Genomic DNA, 21,905 nt, shown 5'->3' on the forward strand with positions numbered 1-21,905 from the left:
TGTATTATAAGTTGAAATGTCTATTTGCAATGTGCCTATTTATTTAAAAATAAATAACCACTGAACTCAGTGGGACTTTCTTCAAATGTAGAAGATTGCATTTCTTATGCAGAAAAAGGATTCTGAATATGATCTTTATCAACAGGCTGATGAGTCTGTTGCTGAAACTCTGATTAGTTTATTTCACTATTTTAAATATGTAATACTGTAGTCCCGGATTACAGTCTTTATACCATGCATATTTTAATTTTAATTGTAGGCAACAAAGCTAGAACCTTACATGTTGCAGTCTCATAAGGATTTAAAACTAGAATACTGCATAGAGTAGAAGGCATATAGAAACAGGTCATTTAAAATGTCAAGAAAAAGTATTTTAAACATTTTATTTACCAAGGAAAAATCTGCAATGCCTGTATTTAAGCAGAGAGAAAAACATGGGCCATAAGATCTGGGATGGCGATAGAAATAGATTTGTTATTAGATTTAGGCAGCATTTCTTCCTTTGTCCTACATACCATTATATGGATGAGGTGGCATCACCCCAAAGAAACCCATTATACACTCTGGGGGTCTTTTTGGACCCTTGACTCCTGCCTGTGGCAGCTGTGACTAGGAGGCCTTTGTACACTTTGGGTGCTGACAGTCACTAATGCCCTTGGGCCCTCCTATTTGGATTATTGCAAGGTACTCTACATGGGACTTTCCTTGAGAAAGCTTCAACTGGTGGAGAATCCAGGTGCACAAGTAGTAAACTGTATTGGAAATTTGACACATATAACACCATTGCTTTGTGAATTGTGCTAGTTGCCAGTATGTCAGATGCAATTCAAGACAGCTAAATTTAGAGTTTATTATTAAGAATTCAGTCCTTTATATGATTATTTAAGGGAAGCTTTACTAACAATTCTTTTTACAAAACTGCATTTGATTTCTATGTCAAGAGAATAATTGACATTTTAAATGAACATTGATAACATGACCCTGAGATCCATAGAGTCCAGTCTGCTGCTAAGTCTTCTTTATTTTCTATAGCATTGTTTCATATCCTAAAAGCAATCTTACAGTACTGATGAAGCCAAGCAAGTAACCCAGAAATTGCATGGCCAACATTTGCCACCAGTACACTATTTAAAATCAGCACAAGATAGCTGTTATTGTGGATTGTTGACAAATATAGTTACAGTCCATGAATTGAGAAATATTTGGAAACTTATTCATTGGAACTAATATGATCACTATCTTCATGAATGATATAACATGTAGACATCCATTTGTCATGCTTATACTGTGTGCCTGCAAGAGGGTGCAGAATCATGCCCAATCCTGACAAGCAATCACAATTACTGTATGCTATGAACTTCTCAAACTACAAAAGATGATAGTGAAATGGATTTGTCATTTTTAAAACACTTCTTGGTTAACACTTTTGGAATACATTAAAATTGTTTCATCTTTTTAATGTAGATATTTGCCATTGTAATTATATTCTAATTTAGATTTCAACATGTTCATTACATTCTTATTCACACTCCTTGTGTCAGAATTTGTTGCATAAATTCAAATCTAGAAGCACACACAGATAACTGATTCAGCTGGATTCATTTAACTTCTTTATATACATAAGAATAGATGCATAAATGTACAATACCAACAGGTGGTTCTTCCAAGTAAAGCAAGGCAGGTGAGTTACAGGCAAATACAAGCAATTAGTTTCATATCAGCAGAAGAATCCCGACAGACTGCTAGTTTACTTCTCAGAGCAACAGACTGCTTTCTTAAGTTTCTGTTCCAATTCTCTGCACAGGCTCAGATCTGTTTAAACTCCCATTGGCTGATTTAGTTGTTATGCTTATTCATTGGCTGACCTTGTTCCCATGTCTCTCCCAGTCATGAATATTTTAACACCTTGCAGTGATTTATAGTGTTCAAAATTATTTAGTGTATAATCCTCTATCTACAGCTCCCACTGAATTCAACAGAAGTTATTTGCAGTTGAATTTTCCCAAACCTGTAGCCATTTCCATTTGTTCGTCATTTAGTTTTAATGGGCATGCTGTGCCATTTAAAAAAAATAATTTCAAACTATATAATTATATCCACTTGCATAGTCAATATTGAAATATTTAGCTGGTTAGAAACAAACTGTTCCTTTACATAATTGTCACAGGGAAATTATGCAGTTCAGAGGGACTCCATATTTTAACTGAATATTTCATAAAATGGGCATATGATGTTTCAATTAAAAATCTGACTGATAAAGGAGAATATTTGTAGCTTGGGTTTGAAATGGGTCCTTGGTCCTCTCTGAACTTGGTTGTTTTCTTGCAGAAATTTAATTACCTAAACTAGGTAATCAGTGCTCATCAACTCATCAATGACAATGATGGGTAATGAAATTGAATTGAATTGAATTTATTATATTTCTATGCCGCCCTTTTCCTCGAAGGGGAAATGTCTGCAAGAAAACAACCAAGCTCAGGGAGCACCAAGGACCCCTCAAAAATCTGACTAGATTTTTTTTAAAATTTGCATTCTTGCTACTGATTTTTAAAACTTTCTGTGAAACTTCCATATTGTAATTTACGTAAGTTCCTTGCAGAAATCTACTTCCTTGAGTTAGAAAAAAATCCCCTTAGCCTAGTGGAATGACTCCTATGCCTCTCACATGAGACTTATTTTGTGTTGGATTAGGTCTGTGTATTTACAAAACATTCAATAATATATTAAATATTACTCAGTGACCTAAAGCAACTACTTTACTAAGTTGATGAGCCTTATCGACATCCATAGATATTACTTATGATTTCTAAAACTCTGGGTGAAGGAAAAAATAATTATACTTTATTTATAGACTTTGTTTACACTGAACACATTGTGAAAGAAATAGAAAAATGTCTCTGAGGGAAAAATTGCTTTATCCTGCATTGTGAAAATAAAGCATTACATGAATTGTCTTGACACAATTTTTATCCCATTTCTTACATTGTCCATGATAGTAAATGTTAAATTGATAACTTGGTTTACATCTGACCAAACTTGAACATTGATGGAAAGCAAAAAAAGGGCAGATTTTTTATGCTGTTTCAATCTCCATTTCAATATGTATCTTATTGTATTATTTTGTATTAACTTTATAGTTTTTTGCCCTTTATTTTAAAATTTAGTTATGTGTTATTAAACATCATTGATTATGACCGAAATAATTCTTTAAGACATATATAGAATCTTCAGTTTCTGGACCAACTCAAAAAGAATTATTAATTTAGTGCAGTTGCAATATAAGATGATTATCTCTATGAAAATATTTATCGACCTACATAGTTGGGGAAATAGGTGGTAAATTAACTACAATGCTGAAAAAGTAGACTCAAATACATTCATGCTATGGTGAATGCATATGGCTATAGTGCAATATAATTCCAAGATCAATTTATTGTGAGCCTTCTTTGTCTAGTTCCTTAAATTTTCCTTTCACTCAATTTCATTGAGGGCCATATACGGATTTTGTTTGACCATGGGGGGGGGGGGGGCGGCATGGCTGGGTGGCACAGCCAGCTCAATGTCTCTCATGTCCTGGACACCTGTGGTGGCCTGGCCGAGGCTGGGGGATCCATTGTCCTCAGCGGAAGAAGATGAGACCAGGGAGAGCACCAAATCCTTGCCCTCCAGAGGAGCCTCACCATCCCTCACAAGCCATGGGGAGAACTCCTGGATGGTGGCGCAGGCTGTCCAGAGCCCTAGGCAGTGGAAGGCAAGCACCCAGCCCAGCCTTCTAGCTCCCAGGATAACAGGACCCCACAGCCCAGCCCAGTTCCACGAGGGGGTGTCCAGCTGCGCTTACCTCGCCTGCTGCTGCTGTGCTCACTCTCCTTGGCCAGGTTGCTCATGGTGTGTGCAGGAGGGCAAAGTGTATAGGTCAGAGGGAGGCCCACTCCCTCTCCACAGGAGGAGACCTAGCTTTGTAACCAAAACATCCTCAGCGATAGGATGGGTGACCAGGAGAGGTCAGGAGGAGGATAGGATGGTGAAAGGGAAGCAGGGCTGCTGGTGGCCAAGTGCTAAAGCAGACCCTCCTTCCCTTTCATTATAATCTTCCTTCCTTTTTTCCTTTCCTCTTCATTTTCCTTTCTTCTTCCTTCCCCTTTCCTTCTTTTCCTTCCTTGCTCTTTTCCCTTCTTTTCTTCTTTTCTTCTTTTCCTTTCCCTTTATCCTTTCCTGTGCCTTCTTGGATGCTCAAATGCAAAAGTGGAAACATTTTGTGATCAAATGCCACTTTTGCTAGTAGTTTGTTTAGATAACATGCTGCCAACAAAAACAGAGCTCGGGAGGGCATGTGCGGCCCTCCCAAACTCTGTTTTCAGCTATGATGGCCTCCTGTAGCACTCTGCCAACAAAAATGGTAGCTAGCAGATTGTAGATCAGTGCCTGGTTGGCCTGAGGCACCATGGGCCTGTCCTTCACTATTTCCAGGGCAGCCCCGTGGGCCAGATCTAAACACCCAGCAGGCTGGATCCACACAGTGGGTCTTGAGTTTGACACCCCTGCACTATATGGAGCAAGTGGTAGGGAGGCCAATAACTTTCCCAATCCCCCACATTTTGAAAAGAATATGTTGAATACATTCAGGAGGTAATGGAAAGCAAACTGCAGAAGCAAAGGTGCTACTGCCCCCCCATCCCCCCAAAATTGTGCATACAGCCGCCTCTTGCCTCTGTTTCCAGTTTATATGCTATGGAAAACTAAAGCTATTAAGCCAACAACAGGTTGTGGCTATGGACCGTAGTTAAGACTTTATCTTCAACTTCATCATAGTTCTGTACCCATATTTGGACATTTTCAAAGAATAAGCACATTGCATCTTTCATATTGAGGATGGACCTTATTTCCAGAAAGTGGCTTCTGCTGCCACCAGTCTCCAAGTTTATTTTTCAGAACCCAGATATACAGGTAATCCTTGACCTACAACAGTTAGTTTAGTGATTGTTCAAAGTTACAACAGCACTAAAAGAAGTGATTTATGACCATTTTTTACACTTACGACCATTGCAGCAGTCTCATGTTCATGTGTTCAAATTTTCACACCCCTGACAACTGGTTCATATTTATGATGGTTGCAGGGTCCCATGGTCATGTGATCCCCTTTTGCGACTTTCTCACAAGCAAAATCAATGGGGAAGTCTGATTCATTTAACAACTGAGTTACTAACTGAACAACTGCAGTAATTCACTTACCGCAACTAGGGCAAGAAAGATCGTAAAATGGGGGCAAAACTCACTTAACAAATGTTAGCAACAGAAATTTTGGGATCAATTGCGGTTGTAAATTGAGGACTACCTATATATTCTCTACTCTTGATTCAAAGGAGAGTTCACATTGCAAGTTTCTACCTTCATAAATAATAGGACACAGTGGCTCAGTGGCTAAGATGCTGTGCTTGTCAATCAGAAAGTTGGCAGTTCAGCGGTTCGAATCCCTAGCACTATAACAGAGTGAGCTCCTGTTACTTGTCCCAGCTTCTGCCAACTTAGCAGTTCAAAAGCATGTAAAAATGCAAGTAGAAAAATAGGGACCACTTTGGTGGGAAGGTAACAGTGCTCTGTGTGTCTTCAGTGTTCAGTCATGCCAGCCACATGACTAGCACTGGATCTTCAGCTTAGAAATGGAGATGAGCACCGCCCCTAGAGCTGGAAATGGCTAGCACATATGTGCCTTCATGAATACTCTTCTCAGGGCTTCAGAACTCACATAACAACTTTATAAAGAATTATTTCCCTCCATATTATGGAAGAACATATGCATGTATTCATCTTTACAAAATAGAAGATGACGTGCAAATTACCTCTGCTTTGAATTTCCACACCCTTTTCTCCCTGCTTGTTATGTTTACATGGAACAGTACATTTCCAAAGGCCAATCTCCTGCACAGATGTTGCCTCAGGCCAAGATTCTACATTTGAACTCTGAGGGGAAACATTGCAGTACAAGCTATTTGCCACAAATGATCAAAAAAGCATTTCTTGCTTCATTTAAAATGTCAAGCTGAAATATGAAGATGTGATGAACACAGTTTTCCTGCATGCTACTTTGCATCAGAGTTGGGGAGCCTTAGGTTATAAAATAAGTTTCAGAGCACAGATTCCATTAACCTTTATCGCTATAATAGTTAAGTTGCCTAGGATACTAGGAGTCGTATATCAGCTTAAACAGAGGGCACAAGAATCAGGAAGATTATGTCTCTTCTCCATATGCAAAATGTGAAGATTAGTTCTTTATGGGAAGCCCAGGTAGCTTTTCACTCAGCAATTGTTTTTGTCCAGTTAAATAGCTGTACGCTGGGAGGAATACTTCTTAACAGATTAAACTCCAAACTTCTACAGGAAATGCATTTGTTTATTGTATGCAATGGGTTAAATTCAGAGGTAGAAGGAAAGGCAACAATAAAAAGTACTACCTGCAAAAGGGAAGGGCAGGTAAATGCATTATGTAGGTGGAGCAAGATTTTATTCTGATTGCAGGAAGAAAAGAGTGGGGCTTGGCAGCCAGAGTCAGTCCCTGGATGACCAAGTCATTCCCATTGGACTGTAGCTGTTGGCCCAGGCTGGTGAACTTCTCAAGGTTTTTTTTTTTTTTTAATTAAGGATCTTAAACCTGGCTGAGGTAAGGCAATGCTGAGCATATACACCTTGTTTGTTCCCATGATTGCTTTAGCTGAGTTTCTCTTTTGCTTTGGCAGGAGGTGCAAAGGCTTTGTGTTGTCTGTTTTTCCCCAACTTCCTTTTGCCTTTTCTTTGTTGGCAGAGTGGAAGAAAGGAGAACGTTCAGAGGTGAGTTCAACTCTGAATATTGCCTATGACAAACAAATATGTGCTTGAGAGATGAAAATAATCTTTCTCTGCTTCTCCAGCATTAAGCTCTTTTGCCTTTCTGTCTCATGTACTTTTGCTTGGTCTTCTATATGGAGCTTCTGATTACTGGTTATTTTAACCTTCGCAAATTCTTTCAGAAAATGATCCATGGCCGATAGGAGAATTACCTGGCTACTTTGAGATATTTTACTCTTGTTGACTTACAGCATTACCAGCACAACCTAAATATTTGAATGTTAGTCCTTGCTTCCATGATATTGGCTTTGTCCAAAGCATTGCTTTATACATAAGGTGACCAGATTTTAACATTGGTAAAGAGGGACACCATTGACCGGGGTGAGGTGGGGTTTCTTGATTAAAAATTTGATCTATATGGTCCATGGATCCCTTCAAAGGGAGGGTTTCCAGCCCCTTTCACAAAGGGGAGCCAGTTACAGAGAAGCAACTCAGAGCCCCCAATATCCTCCCTCAGTTCCCCTCCCCCTCCAGGCCCCGATTGAGCAATGGGGGATTATGGGGGGGTCTCCTCCCCAAATTCAGGGACTCCTCCAGAAGGAACAGAAGCTCCCCTCTTGCCTGATCTTCAAAGCCTCAAATTTGAGATTCAGAAGAAAAAGTGAAGTTTCTGAAGAAGCAAAAATCCTTTTGCTCAAATGCCTCTTTTTCCTTCTGGGGATTTAGGGCTGAAAATGCCTCACTTTCCCTCTTTTGCTTTTGCTTTTCCTTCCCTTCATCTTTCCAGGCAGCCCACTCCCACCCAGACACTGGGGGCAGGGGGAGGGAGGGAGGGAGGGAGGGAGGGAGGGAGGGAGGGAGGGAGGGAGGGAGAGAGAGAGAGAGAGAGAGAGAGAGAGAGAGAGAGAGAGAGAGAGAGAGAGAGAGAGAGAGAGAGAGAGAGAGAGAGAAGGGTCTGACTGTGGCTCCCCACCTCGGCTACCATCAGGGAAAGGGGTGGGGTCCCTCTCTGTCCTCCTGTAGAGGGGGGAATTGTAGGAGTTGCAGATTACAGGACAATTTTTTCCTGAATCCAAACTGCTTGTTAGAAAGCAGGTTGTTTGTTTCTAAGTGAAGGGTGAACGGCTGGTTTATAATTGATTCCGTGACTTTAGAGGTAAGGCAACACAGCGAGATTGGTCTGTAGTTTCCAGGGTCTTTTTCTTTCCTCCCCGCATGAAAGAGGAAAAAACGATGATAGTAATCTGTGGGCTTTGTTATTTCTTTAAGCCCCTCAGTCATGTCTTTGATACGTTCCGCACATCTCGGAAACAGCTAAGCCCCCTGGTTTGATTGTCTACAAATTGCTGGTTCAGTTCACTGAGATTTCATGGCTCAATGTTTCTGTGGAAATAGGGTCTCTCTCTTCTCTCCCCTTCCCTCTCATTTCTGTTTTTCTCTATTTTTCCTCTCCCTTTCTCTTCTTCCTTTCTATCTTTCTTTCCTTCCCTTTCCCTTTTTCTTTTTTATTTCTTTCTCATGGAATATGATAGCAAATCCAAAATAAAGTTATTAATTGTAGGAAATTGCTTCTCTGTAATCTTTTCATAGTGGATTCTAAGTTGATAGAAGCTGGCAAGATTGTACTAACAGCAATAGGATATATATTTTGATTTCTTTTGAGTTTGACAATATAATATGTTATCCAAAATTATAAATAATCTTATTTTCAGATGCATTTTTTTGCCATCTGTTATTTTCAAACTGCAGTTTTCTTGGCAAGAGATCTGGCTTGCCATTGCTTTCGTCATAAGTCTGAGAAAGTTTCTTTCTTTCTTTCTTTCTTTCTTTCTTTCTTTCTTTCTTTCTTTCTTTCTTTCTTTCTTTTTTTCTTTCTTTCTTTCTTTCCTCTTCCTTTCTTTCCCCCTGATTTGTTTCCCTCTCTTTTCCCTCTCTCCCATTCTCTCCTTCCAGCTCTCTTTCATTTCTCTCTCTATCTCTCCCTCATTCTCCCCTTTTCTCTTTCATCTCTTTCTTGCGCCTGCAAACAAAATACCCTCCTGGGCCAGGATCACGGCGGCGGGGACAGCGACTCCTTCCGCTGCCGCCACTGAGAAGTGAGTAGCTGGCTGCGCTGCGCAGGAGACTCCTCAGCACCAGACTCCGGTTGGTCCCCTTCGTGTTGGCTCAGGAAAGCAGCTGTCTCTGGATGCAGAGAGGGAAGAACTCCACAGCCCTGCACAAGGAGAGCCCTGTGCAGCGCAGGAGAACCGGAGATCTTCCCTCCCTGCACCCAACCAGCTGCTGCTGCTGCTGCTCCCCATTCCCCTCCTTCCCAAAGGGGACCGCAGCTCGCGCTGACTTGAATCTGGCGCTGAGGAGTCTCCTGTGTAGCATGGCTCCCCTGCGCTGTGTCCCCAGTTACTCCTCTCATTGCGCAGTGGCAACAGCAGGAGGAGAGTTGTTGCCTCCTCCGCCTTGATCCTGGCCCAGGAGGGTATTTTGCTTGTGCATGTGCAAGAGATGAGCGCGAGAAAAGGGCTGGAGTTCTTCCCGACACTGAGTTTCCTGCGAAGGACGCGGAATGGCAAAAGCAGACAAGAGGCTTTGAAACCCACCACTGACTGTAACCATTCCACCAGCAATAATTTATACTGTAACCATTTCAAACTATTCCACACACAATAATTTAAAATGAAACCATTAAAAATATTCCATACACAATGAATTACAACAAAATTAAAAATTAAAAAAAAATCTATGCACAATACATTTTGAAGTATTGAGTATAGAATTTTTAAAAATAGTTTATTTTAAGTTATTTTGGATAGAATCTTTTTTAAAATAGTCTAAGACAATTTTAAAAAAAATCCACACACAATAAATTGAAGTAAAACATTTTAAAATATTCTATACTCAATACTTTTAAGTAAAACTATTTTAAAAAATTCTATGCACAATAAATAAAATATTATTTTAAAGTACATTAAAAAAATAAAAGAAAAAAACCCAGATCACTTACCAGCAGGCAGAATCAGCAGCACTCCGATGCGATGGATCCTCGTCGCGACGGATGGAAGCAACAGGGAGCAGGCAGGCAGAGAGGCAACAGGAACAGGTAAGACACTGGACTGGCGGGACAAGGCCAGGCTTAAGCAGGTCACCTGGCAGGCTTAGCCAGCCAGGCGAGGCTGGAGAGGGAGGGGTGGGGGGCTTTCAGCCGTGTGGCATACGCCAGCCTGCGGTTTTCACTAGGGAAGGCCTGAAGGCCTTCCCTTGTGAAAACTAGGCTGCCGGCGCCACTACTGCTGCTACCGCCGCTACCGCCATCCCGCAGATTTCGCTAGAGAAGGCCTTCCCTCACAAAAGCTAGGCCGCCACCCACCCACCTTCGACCGCGTGGCTTTCGCTAGGGCCTGAAGGCCTTCCCTAGGGCCTGAAGGCCTTCCCTTGCGAAAGCTAGGCCGCCGCCGCCCACCCACTTTCGGCCACACGGCATATGCCAGCTCGTGGCTTTCGCAAGCTGGCGTAAGCTAGCCTCCCTCCCGAGTCCCGCTGCCCCCCTCGCACTTAGTTGCTTACCTGAGGGAAGCAGCAAGCTCCTGGAAGCCAAAGTGAAGGGAGGACCGATTGGTGCCTTGCTTTTAAACAGGTTGCCTGGGCTGGGCTACCTAGTTTAGTGCGGACGGGCGGGGGAGCAGGCAAGCTGCAACTGGACGGCAAGGGCAATCGAACGACACAGCCGGTGCCGGCGTTCCTGGAAGTTACTTACTTCCAGATCCACCGACCAACCGGTTCGGGACTGACCGGTAGAAACCCACCCCTGCCTCCAGGTCACCTGAGTAATGTTTCTGGTTCCTGTAGTCTGCAATTATTTTTTTCCTCTGGAAAAACATCTTCAAAGGAAAAAAAAGAAAGTCTTGTTGCCTTTTGAGAAAAAAAGCATTTTTGGGGCAATACCTCAACAGCTCTTTCAATTCTTTTAGCGGGGCTGGATTTCACAGAGGTTCTCTGTTATGGAAGGAAGCTGAACATGACAAATAAAAGAACAAGAACTCCAATTACATTTGACTCTTAGACCAGAAAAGCTCTATTCATTACTGTATTTGGATCCATAATCTCCCGTTACTAATGCTTTTTACAGAACCTGTAGTTCCTGATATTTTGGACCAGAGACACTTTTCTTTCCTCTATATGGTTACTTGATTTCGATCATGGTTGTAGGTCACCACTTGCCCAAATAATGAGAAATTGTTAAATGCTCTGTGAGTATAAATTTATGATAATGATAATATTCCAATGGAACATAGTTTAGTGCAATCCTATACATAATTAATTAATTAATTAAATGTATATACTGCCAATCTCATTGATAAAGAATCTCTGGGCCTTATGAAATTGAACCTTGGTTTCCCATAAGTAGGAGAGTCTAGAACAAGACTCTCAGAGTGCTGATGAGATGTGGACCGTGAGAATATAGATCCAGATCCTCAGTGTGGAAAAGTGCTGGACAGAAGTACTCCTTCATTGCTCAACTGCATTCAAGCTGTACCACACTGCAGCATCTGCCCTAGAATGTCTGCCTACATTCTGTAGTCTCACCCAGTCTACTGCTGGCCTGTTTGCAAAAGCCGCCTAAGGAAACGTTTGTGGTAACCCGAGCTTGCAACTTCCTGCTGGCTTCCCCACTGACTTTGCTCATTAGAAACTGGAAAAAAGTCACAAATTATGATCACAGGAGGTCCTTGTTTAATGGCCCATGATCTTCATGTAACAATGGCAATAGGAATTGCCAGAATTGCTATTACTAAGCAATGCAATGTCATTGCACTTTGTGACTGCATTGTTTAGTGATGGAAATTCTGGCCCCAATTATTCTTGTTAAGTGAGGACAACCTGTAATAAAGAAATCTGAAGCCTAGCTTTGTTAAAAGGAAGTGAGAAGACAATTTCAACCCATTTCAAACCATGTGAATTGATAATTGCAAAAATAAGCATTAAAATAAAAATATATGAAGAATTGAATCATGCACAATAAAATTCAAAGACATCTGACAAAATTACTTAATCTTTTTTTTTTGCTTTGGTATGAAGCAATCTAGTTTGTTTATTTTAGAAATATCAGTGTGTCACCTAAAGTTTATAGAAATGCTAATGGACATTTTGCAAGCATCTCTGTTCAGGACACATTATAGGGCTGTCTTATTTTTAATAATCTCTGTGCTTCTTTCTGACTTGAATACATGTGTGTATTTGTATACAGTGGAATGGATCGCTACAGATATTTCATCTTCAACCAGAGAAGCATGTTGATATTAGCGCTACTTCAGATAGCTTGTGCTACAGTTTGTGTCATCACTGGATTAATAGATGGTGTTTTCAGAAAGGAATCAGAATTGAGTAAATCTAGGATACCCATTTGGGCTGGAGTGGTAAGCTACATTTTCTATCCTTCTTTCCATAATGTTTTAAAAATGTATTGTTAGTTCTAGGGAACTTGCCGTCTCTTACTTTGCATTCAGGAAAATAAGACCTAGATTTCATAGTAACAAGTACAAGTAGGTACATAGCATTTTATGATGACAACCAAAAAGATGAAAAATTTAGTCAAAATTTTTCCACTTGCTTTAGAGTGGCAGGTTGTTGCTTTCTGGGGTCCAAAATCTGCTTGTTGTTTTGTAGAATATTTTTAAAAAAAATAATAATACAGATCTTGCCAAGTGGGATTCTGGGGTTTCTGATGTTTCTCAATACTGGATGCTTATGCCAAATCTCTCCACAATAACTTTGCTTCCTAGATTGCTGAAATTACTCATCTAATATGTGCCTTTATCAGTAGTTGATTTAAAAAAAGAATGTGTGTGAAAAGCTCTACTGAATCCAGTTTTACGGCCATCTAGTCCCGAATTTTGTGCCACAGAATGGCCCTTTGAATACATTTGATTACATTTGGGGCGTTTGGACAGGACTGTGAAGGATTCCTTCAATTCCAGCAATTATGCCATTTTGCTTATGATACAGCAATTTTTTAAAAAAATGGCAGTTTAATACTCCATGAACCTATTCAAGGTACTTTTAAAACTATCCCAATTGCCCCCTATTAGCAAAACTCTGGCAGCTAATGTGGAGTGTGGTGTCTGCTACATTTCAGCTGTTGGAATTGCCAATTGAAGTGACTTCTTAGTTTTGATTTCTGCGCTCTATATGAAAAGTGAGCTTTGAATGGACATCAGAAAATAGTATTATTTCTCTGTGTCAGCAAAGATAATTCAATTCAATAGCATTTATCTTTAATAAGGATTGATTTGTGTGTATTTGTGTTTGAGTTCACTGCCTACCTCTATCCTAGTTCATGATCTTAAGGTATTTTCCTGACTCTATGTTTTTCCCAGCTCCTTAAATGTAAAGAGGAGCTTAAAATTAGGACAGGAGACTAATAAGGTTTGCTGCAATTCATTGCAGTATCTGATTTTTTAAACAATATTATTCTATATATAAAGCTAAAGTTTCTTATGAATCAAGCTTTGATTCCTAGAGAATTCATTTACATGGCCATGAAATTTTCTTGGCAAGAATATAGAAAACAATTTTTTGTTAGCTTCTTCCATATTTTTTTTCAATTCCAATCTATCTTGAAGCAGTCCATCCAACCAGATTAGTAACTAGGCATGACCCCTCTTCTGTGCCCAAAGAAGGACCTCAAAATGTTGCCTCTATCCATGGAATTACCTATTCCAACTACCCAAGAGGGCTATAGATAATTCTAAATATGGAAATTGTCTATAGTTGCCTTTCTTGATAAAGGAGGCTCCATGGGTGAAAAAGAACTCAGAAAGGCTAAGTAAAAAAAATTAGGACTTTTCATCACTATATATATATAATAGCTCATAACGAATGTTTCTGGCTGACTATATTTTGGGGGCACTAATGATTGACTTTTTTTGATATTAAATGTAACCATAATATAATTTTACATTTATGGTTTTCTTGCTATGTTCCTTACCCTTTCCTTCTGCTTTCTGTGTTTTAGTTTATGTGCATTCCTGGAATTATGGCTTTAAATTCATCTCAGAGGAAGAATCCAATTCTGGTGAGTTCCAAGTGAGATTTTTGAGTGTTTAAGAACAGATTTCAAAACACAATGAATGTGTAGTAATAATAATAATAATAATAATAATAATAATAACAACAACAACAACAACAACAACAACAACAACAACAACCTGCAACAATATCTGTAACACCATCAAACATCCAGATTTGCCTATCCCAGGTCTTTGGTAAGGACTTGATAGGTAGACAAAAATGCCAAACCAGACCGAACATCTGGCTGACTATGCAATGATTAATATATATATTATATATTAATATATAAATATTGGCCAGGCAACTGAATGAAATTTTACAAAAGGGCCAAATTGATGAATGGTTGACAACTGGAAAAACATACTTGATTCAGAAAGATGCAACTAAAGGAACAACACCTGAAAACTACAGACCAATAACATGCTTGCCAACAACCTTCAAATTACTCACAGGCATTATTGCAGATAACATGATGGATTATTTGGAAACAAACAACATCTTGCCAAAAAGGTAACAAAAGAAGGAGCAGGGGCACAAAAGATCAGCTTCTAATTGATAAAATGATATTAGAAAATTGTAAGAACAGAAAAACGAACTTGAATATGGTCTGGATTGATTACAAAAAGGCATTTGACTCACTGCCACATAGTTGGATCATAAAATGCTTAGAAACAACTGGCATTAGCAAAAATATTACATCCTTTACTGAAAAGGCGATGAAACAATGGAGAACTGAGTTGGCAGTAGGGAATGAGATCTACGGAATGGTTAATATCAAGCGAGGAATTTTCCAGGGTGATTCACTTTCACCTCTTCTCTTCATCATCGCAATGATCCCACTATCAGTAATCTTAAAAAAAATGAAATTAGGCTACCAAACAGCCAAAGAAGCTGAAAAAATTTCGCATTTACTATATATGGATGATTTGAAACTCTATGGAAAGTCAGAAATGGAAATCCAATCATTGACAAACACAGTCCGAGTATTCAGCACCGATATTTCAATGCAGTTTGGCATGGAAAAATGTGCCACTGTATCCATAAAAAGGGGCAAAATCACTGCATGTGAGGGAATTGAAATGCCCAATGGCCAATTAATTAAATGCAAAGAAAATGAAGCCTACAAATACTTAGGCATTCTGCAGTTGGATAACATCAAGCATGGAGAAGTAAAAACTATTGTCAGGCGAGAGTATACCAACAGAGTTAGGAAAATTTTGAAATCTACATTGAATGGTGGAAAAACAATCAAGGCCATAAATACCTGGGCAATACCAGTTATAAGATACACAGCTGGTATAGTTAACTGGACACAAGCTGATTTGGACCTTTTGGACCGAAAAAACCAGGAAACTAATGACAATGCACTACAGTTTACATCCACGTGGTGATACTGATAGACTGTATCTGCCCCGAAAATCAGGTGGCAGAGGATTATTACAAGTGAAGCAAACAGTTGAAGAAGAAAAACATGCACTGGCTGATTATTTAAAAGAAAGTCAAGAACATCTATTAATCGAAGTAAAGAACAAAAATCTACTGAAGGCCCAACAGACGAAACAAGAATACAGAAAAGATGTGATAAAATCAAGAATGGAGAGTTGGCAGAACAAAGCACTGCATGGCCAATTTCTGGAAAAAATAAAAGATAAAGTGGACAGTGAACAAACTTGGTTATGGTTAACAACAGGTACATTAAAGAAAGAAACAGAGTCACTAATCCTGGCTGCGCAAGAACAAGCTATCCGCACAAATGCATTAAGGCCAAAATCGAAAAATCCTCTGATGATGCCAAATGCAGACTTTGCAAAGAAGCTGATGAAACTGTTGATCACATACTCAGCTGCTGTAAAAAAATCGCGCAGACTGATTATAAATTGCCGGCACAATTCAGTAGCACAAATGATCCATTGGAATTTGTGCAAAAATTATAATATTAAAACAGCAACAAACTGGTGGGAACATCAGCCTGAAAAAGTCACCGAAAATCAGATGGTCAAGATCTTGTGGGATTTCCGTATACAAACGGACAAAATACTGGCGCATAATACACCAGACATCACATTGGTTGAGAAAAATAAGGTCACAATCATAGACATCGCAATACCAGGTGATAGCAGGGTCGCCGAGAAGGAACATGAAAAAATCGCAAGATACCAGGACTTAAAAATCGAAATTCAACGACTATGGCACAAACCAGCAGTGATAATTCCAGTGGCAATTGGCACACTGGGTGCTATTCCAAAAGCACTGGAATACATTTAAAACAGTTAAAAATTGACAAAATCACCATCAGTCAAATGCAAAAAGCCGCACTGCTTGGATCTGCACACATATTACGAAAATACGTTACGACAATCCTAGGCCCCTGGGTGGAGCCCGACTAGTAACCAATGCCAAATCCGGCGAAACAACTGGCCACTGTGATACAATTGTATAATAATGGCCAACTAATTAAATGCAATGAAAATGAAGCCTACAAATACTTAGGGATTCTGCAGTTGGATAACATCAAGCATGAAGAAGTAAAAACTATTGTCAGGGGAGAGTACACCACAGAGTTAGGAAAATTTTGAAATCTACATTGAAATGGTGGAAATACAATCAAGGCCATGAATACCTGGGCAATACCAGTTGTAAGACACACAGCTGGTATAGTTAACTGGACACAAGCTGATTTGGACATTTTGGACCGGAAAACCAGGAAACTAATGACAATGCACTACAGTTTACATCCACGTGGTGATACTTATAGACTGTACCCTGCCCTGAAAATGAGGTGGCAGACGATTACTGCAAGTGAAGCAAATAGTTGAAGAAGAAAAACATGCACTGGCTGGATTATTTAAGAGAAAGTCAAGACATCTATTAATCGAAGTCAAGAATAAAAATCTACTGAAGGTCCAACAGACGAAACAAGAATACAAAAAAGAGGTGATAAAATCAAGAATGGAGAGTTGGCAGAACAAAGCATTGTGTGGCCAATTTTGGAAAAATAAAAGATAAAGTGGACAGTGAACAAACTTGGTTATGGTTAACAACAGGTACATTAAAGAAAGAAACAGAGTCACTAATCCTGGCTGCGCAAGAACAAGCTATCCGCACAAATGCCATTAAGGCCAAAATCGAAAAAATCCTCTGATGATGCCAAATGCAGACTTTGCAAAGAAGTTGATGAAACTGTTGATCACATACTTAGCTGCTGTAAAAAAATTGCGCAGACTGATTATAAATTGCGGCACAATTCAGTAGCACAAATGATCCACTGGAATTTGTGCAAAAATTATAATATTAAAACACAACAAATTGGTGGGAACATACGCCTGAAAAAGTCACCGAAAATCAGATGGTCAAGTTCTTATGGGATTTCCGTATACAAACGGACAAAATACTGCACATAATACACCAGACATCACACTGGTTGAGAAAGGTCCACAATCATAGACATCGCAATACCAGGTGATAGCAGGGTCGCCGAGAAGGAACATGAAAAAATAGCAAAATACCAGGACTTAAAAATCGAAATTCACGACTATGGCACAAACCAGCAGTGGTAATTTCAGTGGTAATTGGCACACTGGGTGCTATTCCAAAAGCACTGGAATTACATTTAAAACAGTTAAAAATTGACAAAATCACCATCAGTCAAATGCAAAAAGCGCACTGTTTGGATCTGCAACGCATATTACAAAAATACATTACGCCGTCCTAGGCCCCTGAGTGGGCCTGACTAGTAACCAATGCCAAATCCGGCGAAACAACTGGCCGCATGTGATACAATTGTATAATAATAAAATTAAACTTGTATGCCAGTCAATTCTTAGTGATTCTGGGTGACTCAAAGAAATTACAATCAAATCACTAAAAAGTAAGAGACAAAGATTAAAAAATGGCACGTACAATGAAGCAAAGGGTCTCACTCTCAGTCCTCCTAGGACCTGGGTGAAAAAGCCATTTAGCATGTATTTTTAGTATGTGGGTTTCCTAAAGAACTTTAGATTTGATTCCTTGTGTATTTTCACATTCGTATTGAATATTCACTTATGGTGTGAAGAAACAGTTTGTTTTCTTGAGGAAAATCAATCAATCAATCAAATCAAATCTTACGTTTTCTGTATTCCTTCTATAGGTAATGCCACTATAATTGCTTCAGTATTTTCCTGTTTCACCACTTTAACTGTCATAATTATGGCCTCTATGACATTAGAGTATGGTGAGGAGGAGTCTAATAATGTGTCCTATAACCACCCAGATATCGTAAGTAGCATATTTGTGTCAGTTATTCTCCATTAAATTCCTGTTCTTTCATAAACCTTGTACAACTATTCCAGTTCATGCTCCTAGTGCAAATCTGAATGCAAAGATTAATATTGAGTTTATGCTGGTTCCTTTAGATTATCTGAACCACAGATCCTATAGATGTACAGCTAGTGCATGATAAACAATGAATCTATTGGAAGGCATTGGTTTGGAAGGTTTGGTTAAACTTTGTGGTTTATAATGCAAATCCAAATATTAGGATATGTTATGCTACCAAATGGTACAGAGTACAGGTACTCTTTAATTTATGACTGATGACTTAGCGACTGTTCAAACTTACAGAGGACTTCCCCAGGGTTACTTATGACCCAGATTTTAAGTTCTGACTGATGCTGCCCCAGTCATGCGATTGCATTTATGGTTGTTTGCAGCAGCTTGTGGTCCAATGAACTATGTTTTATAACATTTTTTTGCTGGAAAATGATGTATATTTCTGGTTTCTAGTTAAAAAACACACATTACAAACAATGGATTTGTTAAATGATCACCACAAAAAGGTCATAAAATAAGGTGCAGTCACATGATGATCTATTAAACTACCAGCATGACTTATGACTGTAATTCAGGGATTAATTAAAGTCATAGATTGAGGACTACTTGTAGTTATAATGTGATTTTCTCCACTCTCCACTATTAATTGCATATAAATAAGTTGTACCTAATTGTCTCTATTCATCACAAATGATCTAGACAGAAGTTAATATAAAGCATGTAGGATAGATGTAAATTCTGAGCATTCAGGCATATAGAGCACAACTGAAAACAAATGCTAAAATCCCATAATGTCCTTCTCCAGTCACTTAGCAACAATTCAAAGTTATGATGGACTTTCTCTGAGCTATTTATGACTCAAAATTTGAAGTTCTGATAGCCAGTCAGAACAGTTGGAAGCACCCTGAGGTTACATGACACAATGTATATTTTGGTCCAGTACCCAGCAAAAAAATGCCCATTGTCAACAATAGGTTTACTTAATGATTGCAGTGTTCACTTAACCACTGCAAAAACAGATTACAATATTGGGCTTGGTCATTTGACCAGAATCCAATTCAAATATCTATCTCCAATAGATGGGGATTCAATCTGCTTGAAAACTTTTACTACATTTTAAAAAGCATCTAAGAATTTCAGATATATCCATTTCACTCATTCTGTAGGCATTAGTAGAAAAGATTTCCCAATCTTTTTGAGAGTGGCAAGAAATCTCCAAAAGTCTGAGGAAGGAACGTGAGGAAGGTGTCCCAGAGCATAACTCAATATCTAGAGTAGTTGTATTGTTTCCTTTTATTTTGATAAAACATGCATGTGAATTTTCTGTATTTTGAACTGCAGGTATTTGTGCTGGGTAAACTGGTTCAAGGAGCTAACATCACAATGATTATTTCATCAATTTTTAGTATATGTATTGTGCTGGTGATTGTGTATGTCAGCTGCCGAAGTCTTCCATGTTGTTCATGCTATGACAGTATCACTGGACTTGTAAGTAGCAGCATCATTAAGGAGGGTGTGTTCGGTCACAGATGCATCCCATTGTAACACTATTCAAATTAAACCCATAGATTTCAATCAGTCACTAGATGAAGAAAGCTTGTATCCCCTATAAATTATTGTGATCTTTCCAACAGATAATACATATATAAAAGAGGTTTATTTTCCTCTGTGTATACAAGATACATTTTTCATGGGCTACTTATGGTTAGAAAAAATAAGTACAATTCTGATTTTAAGGTTTGTTGATGTAAAAGGCCTAATTCAATTCCAAGGATGCCCTTTTATGGGATATATTGCAGTTTCCTGTAAATAGACACTTGTGTACATGATTCAAACAATATTCCTTATTGTTTCATGTGCATTCCTTTTCTGGAAGGAATTCTTTTGCACAGCTTGTTATCAGGTTTTTCACGAGAATGTTTACAAAAATCGCTTTTGATTAATTGTGTCAGTATGCTATCTGTAATTAAATATGATGCAAAATATGATATTTATTTGCTCAGATATCACACAGCAACTCTGTGTGGTGTCCAATTAAACATAAAACCCATATAAATATTGTATTCCAATAAGAGACAGTTAAAACAGGAATTGTTGTTGTTAGTTGTGAAGTCGTGTCCAACCCATCACGACCCCATGAACAATGTTCCTCCAGGCCTTCCTATCCTCTACCATCCCCTGGAGTCCATTTAAGCTCACACCTACTGTTTCAGTGACTCCTTCCAGCCACCTTATTCTCTGTCGTCCCCTTCTTCTCTTGTCCTCAATCTTTCCCAGCTCTTCTCCAGTGAGTCCTTCCTTCTCATTTGGTGGCCAAAGTATTTGAGTTTCATCTTCAGGATTTGGCCTTCTAAAGAGCAGTCAGGATTGATCTCCTATAGGACTGACCGGTTTGATCACCTTGCAGTCCAAGGGACTTGCAGGAGTCTTCTCCAGTGCCATAGTTCAAAGGCCTCAATTCTTTGACGCTCAGCCTTCCTTATGGTCCCACTTTCACAGCTATATATTGCAAATGGGAACACAATAGGCTTGACTATACCACTTTTGTTACCAGGGTGATACCTCTGCTTTTTAGTATGTTGTCTAGATTTGCCGTAGCTTTCCTCCCCAGGAACAAGTGTCTTTTAATGTCTTGGTTGCAGTCCCCATCTGTGATGATCTTGGAGCCCAGGAAAATAAAAACTCTTACTACCTCCATTTCTTCCCAAAAATAGGAATAAATAAGTTCAAAGGTGGGGGATCCTTCAAGATGCTAACCAACCTCAAGGTTGCATATTTTTCTCCAATCCCCAAGTGAGTTGGCATAGCTAGGGCTAATCCAATGGATAAAATTGGTGTCTGTTTTTTTAAATAAGTGCAATAGCATTGTCTAATTTTAGGATGGCATAACCAACTGTATACATTTAAAATACCTGAGCAAATAACATTTTGCCCCGAAAACCTTCAAAACTTCTTCTATCTTACATTCCAAAACTGACAGGCTGGCCCTGAACATTTCTTCTCTTTGTATAATTTTATTAGGCCTCATGTTTAAGATCTTTAAAGATTAGCAAGAGCTTGTATATGATTCCTATTTTGCTATTTTATTTGAATCTCAGTTTTATTATAGCATACTGTGCAACCACTTTTTAATTAAGTGAAGTGTGGAATATAATAATTTATGGCTAAATTCTGATATCAATTTGATCCGTATGCAAGTCTGTTTTAATATTTTCACATTCTCATTCTTAGGAGCATCTAAAAAATAATGACGACCAGTTACAAACTACAGAATTAGTCTGCCTTTCACGTGGTATGTAGGGTCTTCTTTTTTAGAACTTCAGTGTTAAATTTATTAAAAATGCAAAAAATATTTGACTTTGCCATATGTGACAGATTTATTTCTTCTATTATAGATCAAGAGGACAGAATTTTTAATTGTCCAGTAAAATTTCTTCAACCAAATGCAGAAACAGATTATAAAATAAGTGATCCTCCTCCTTACATCAGCTGACTTAGAAACAATTTATAAGGATTTTAGAACATACGACAGTACCTTATAAACTATTTTAAATAATTTTAAAAAAGTATTAAATGGTGCAATTATTAAAGAAATTGAAAAATACTCTCAACAGATCCTGAAAATAGAGGTGTTAACATTATTGTCTATCTATCCATCTATTTGTCTACATGTACACCTTCAAATATATGAATTTACTTATGTACAA

General features: G+C 38.8%; 1 protein-coding gene across 1 annotated transcript; it reads left to right on the forward strand.

Moving 5' to 3' along the window:
* The first annotated feature begins 12,081 nt into the window (after positions 1-12,081).
* LOC116513591 lies at positions 12,082-21,696 on the forward strand. Its single transcript, XM_032224756.1, has 6 exons — positions 12,082-12,233; positions 13,832-13,895; positions 18,017-18,144; positions 19,540-19,686; positions 21,430-21,490; positions 21,594-21,696. The coding sequence occupies exons 1-6, from the start codon at positions 12,108-12,110 to the stop codon at positions 21,689-21,691; spliced, it is 624 nt and encodes a 207-aa protein (XP_032080647.1). The 5' UTR covers positions 12,082-12,107; the 3' UTR covers positions 21,692-21,696.
* Positions 21,697-21,905: the final 209 nt, after the last annotated feature.

Source organism: Thamnophis elegans, chromosome 9, assembly GCF_009769535.1.
Source record: "Thamnophis elegans isolate rThaEle1 chromosome 9, rThaEle1.pri, whole genome shotgun sequence".
Taxonomy (NCBI): domain Eukaryota; kingdom Metazoa; phylum Chordata; class Lepidosauria; order Squamata; family Colubridae; genus Thamnophis; species Thamnophis elegans.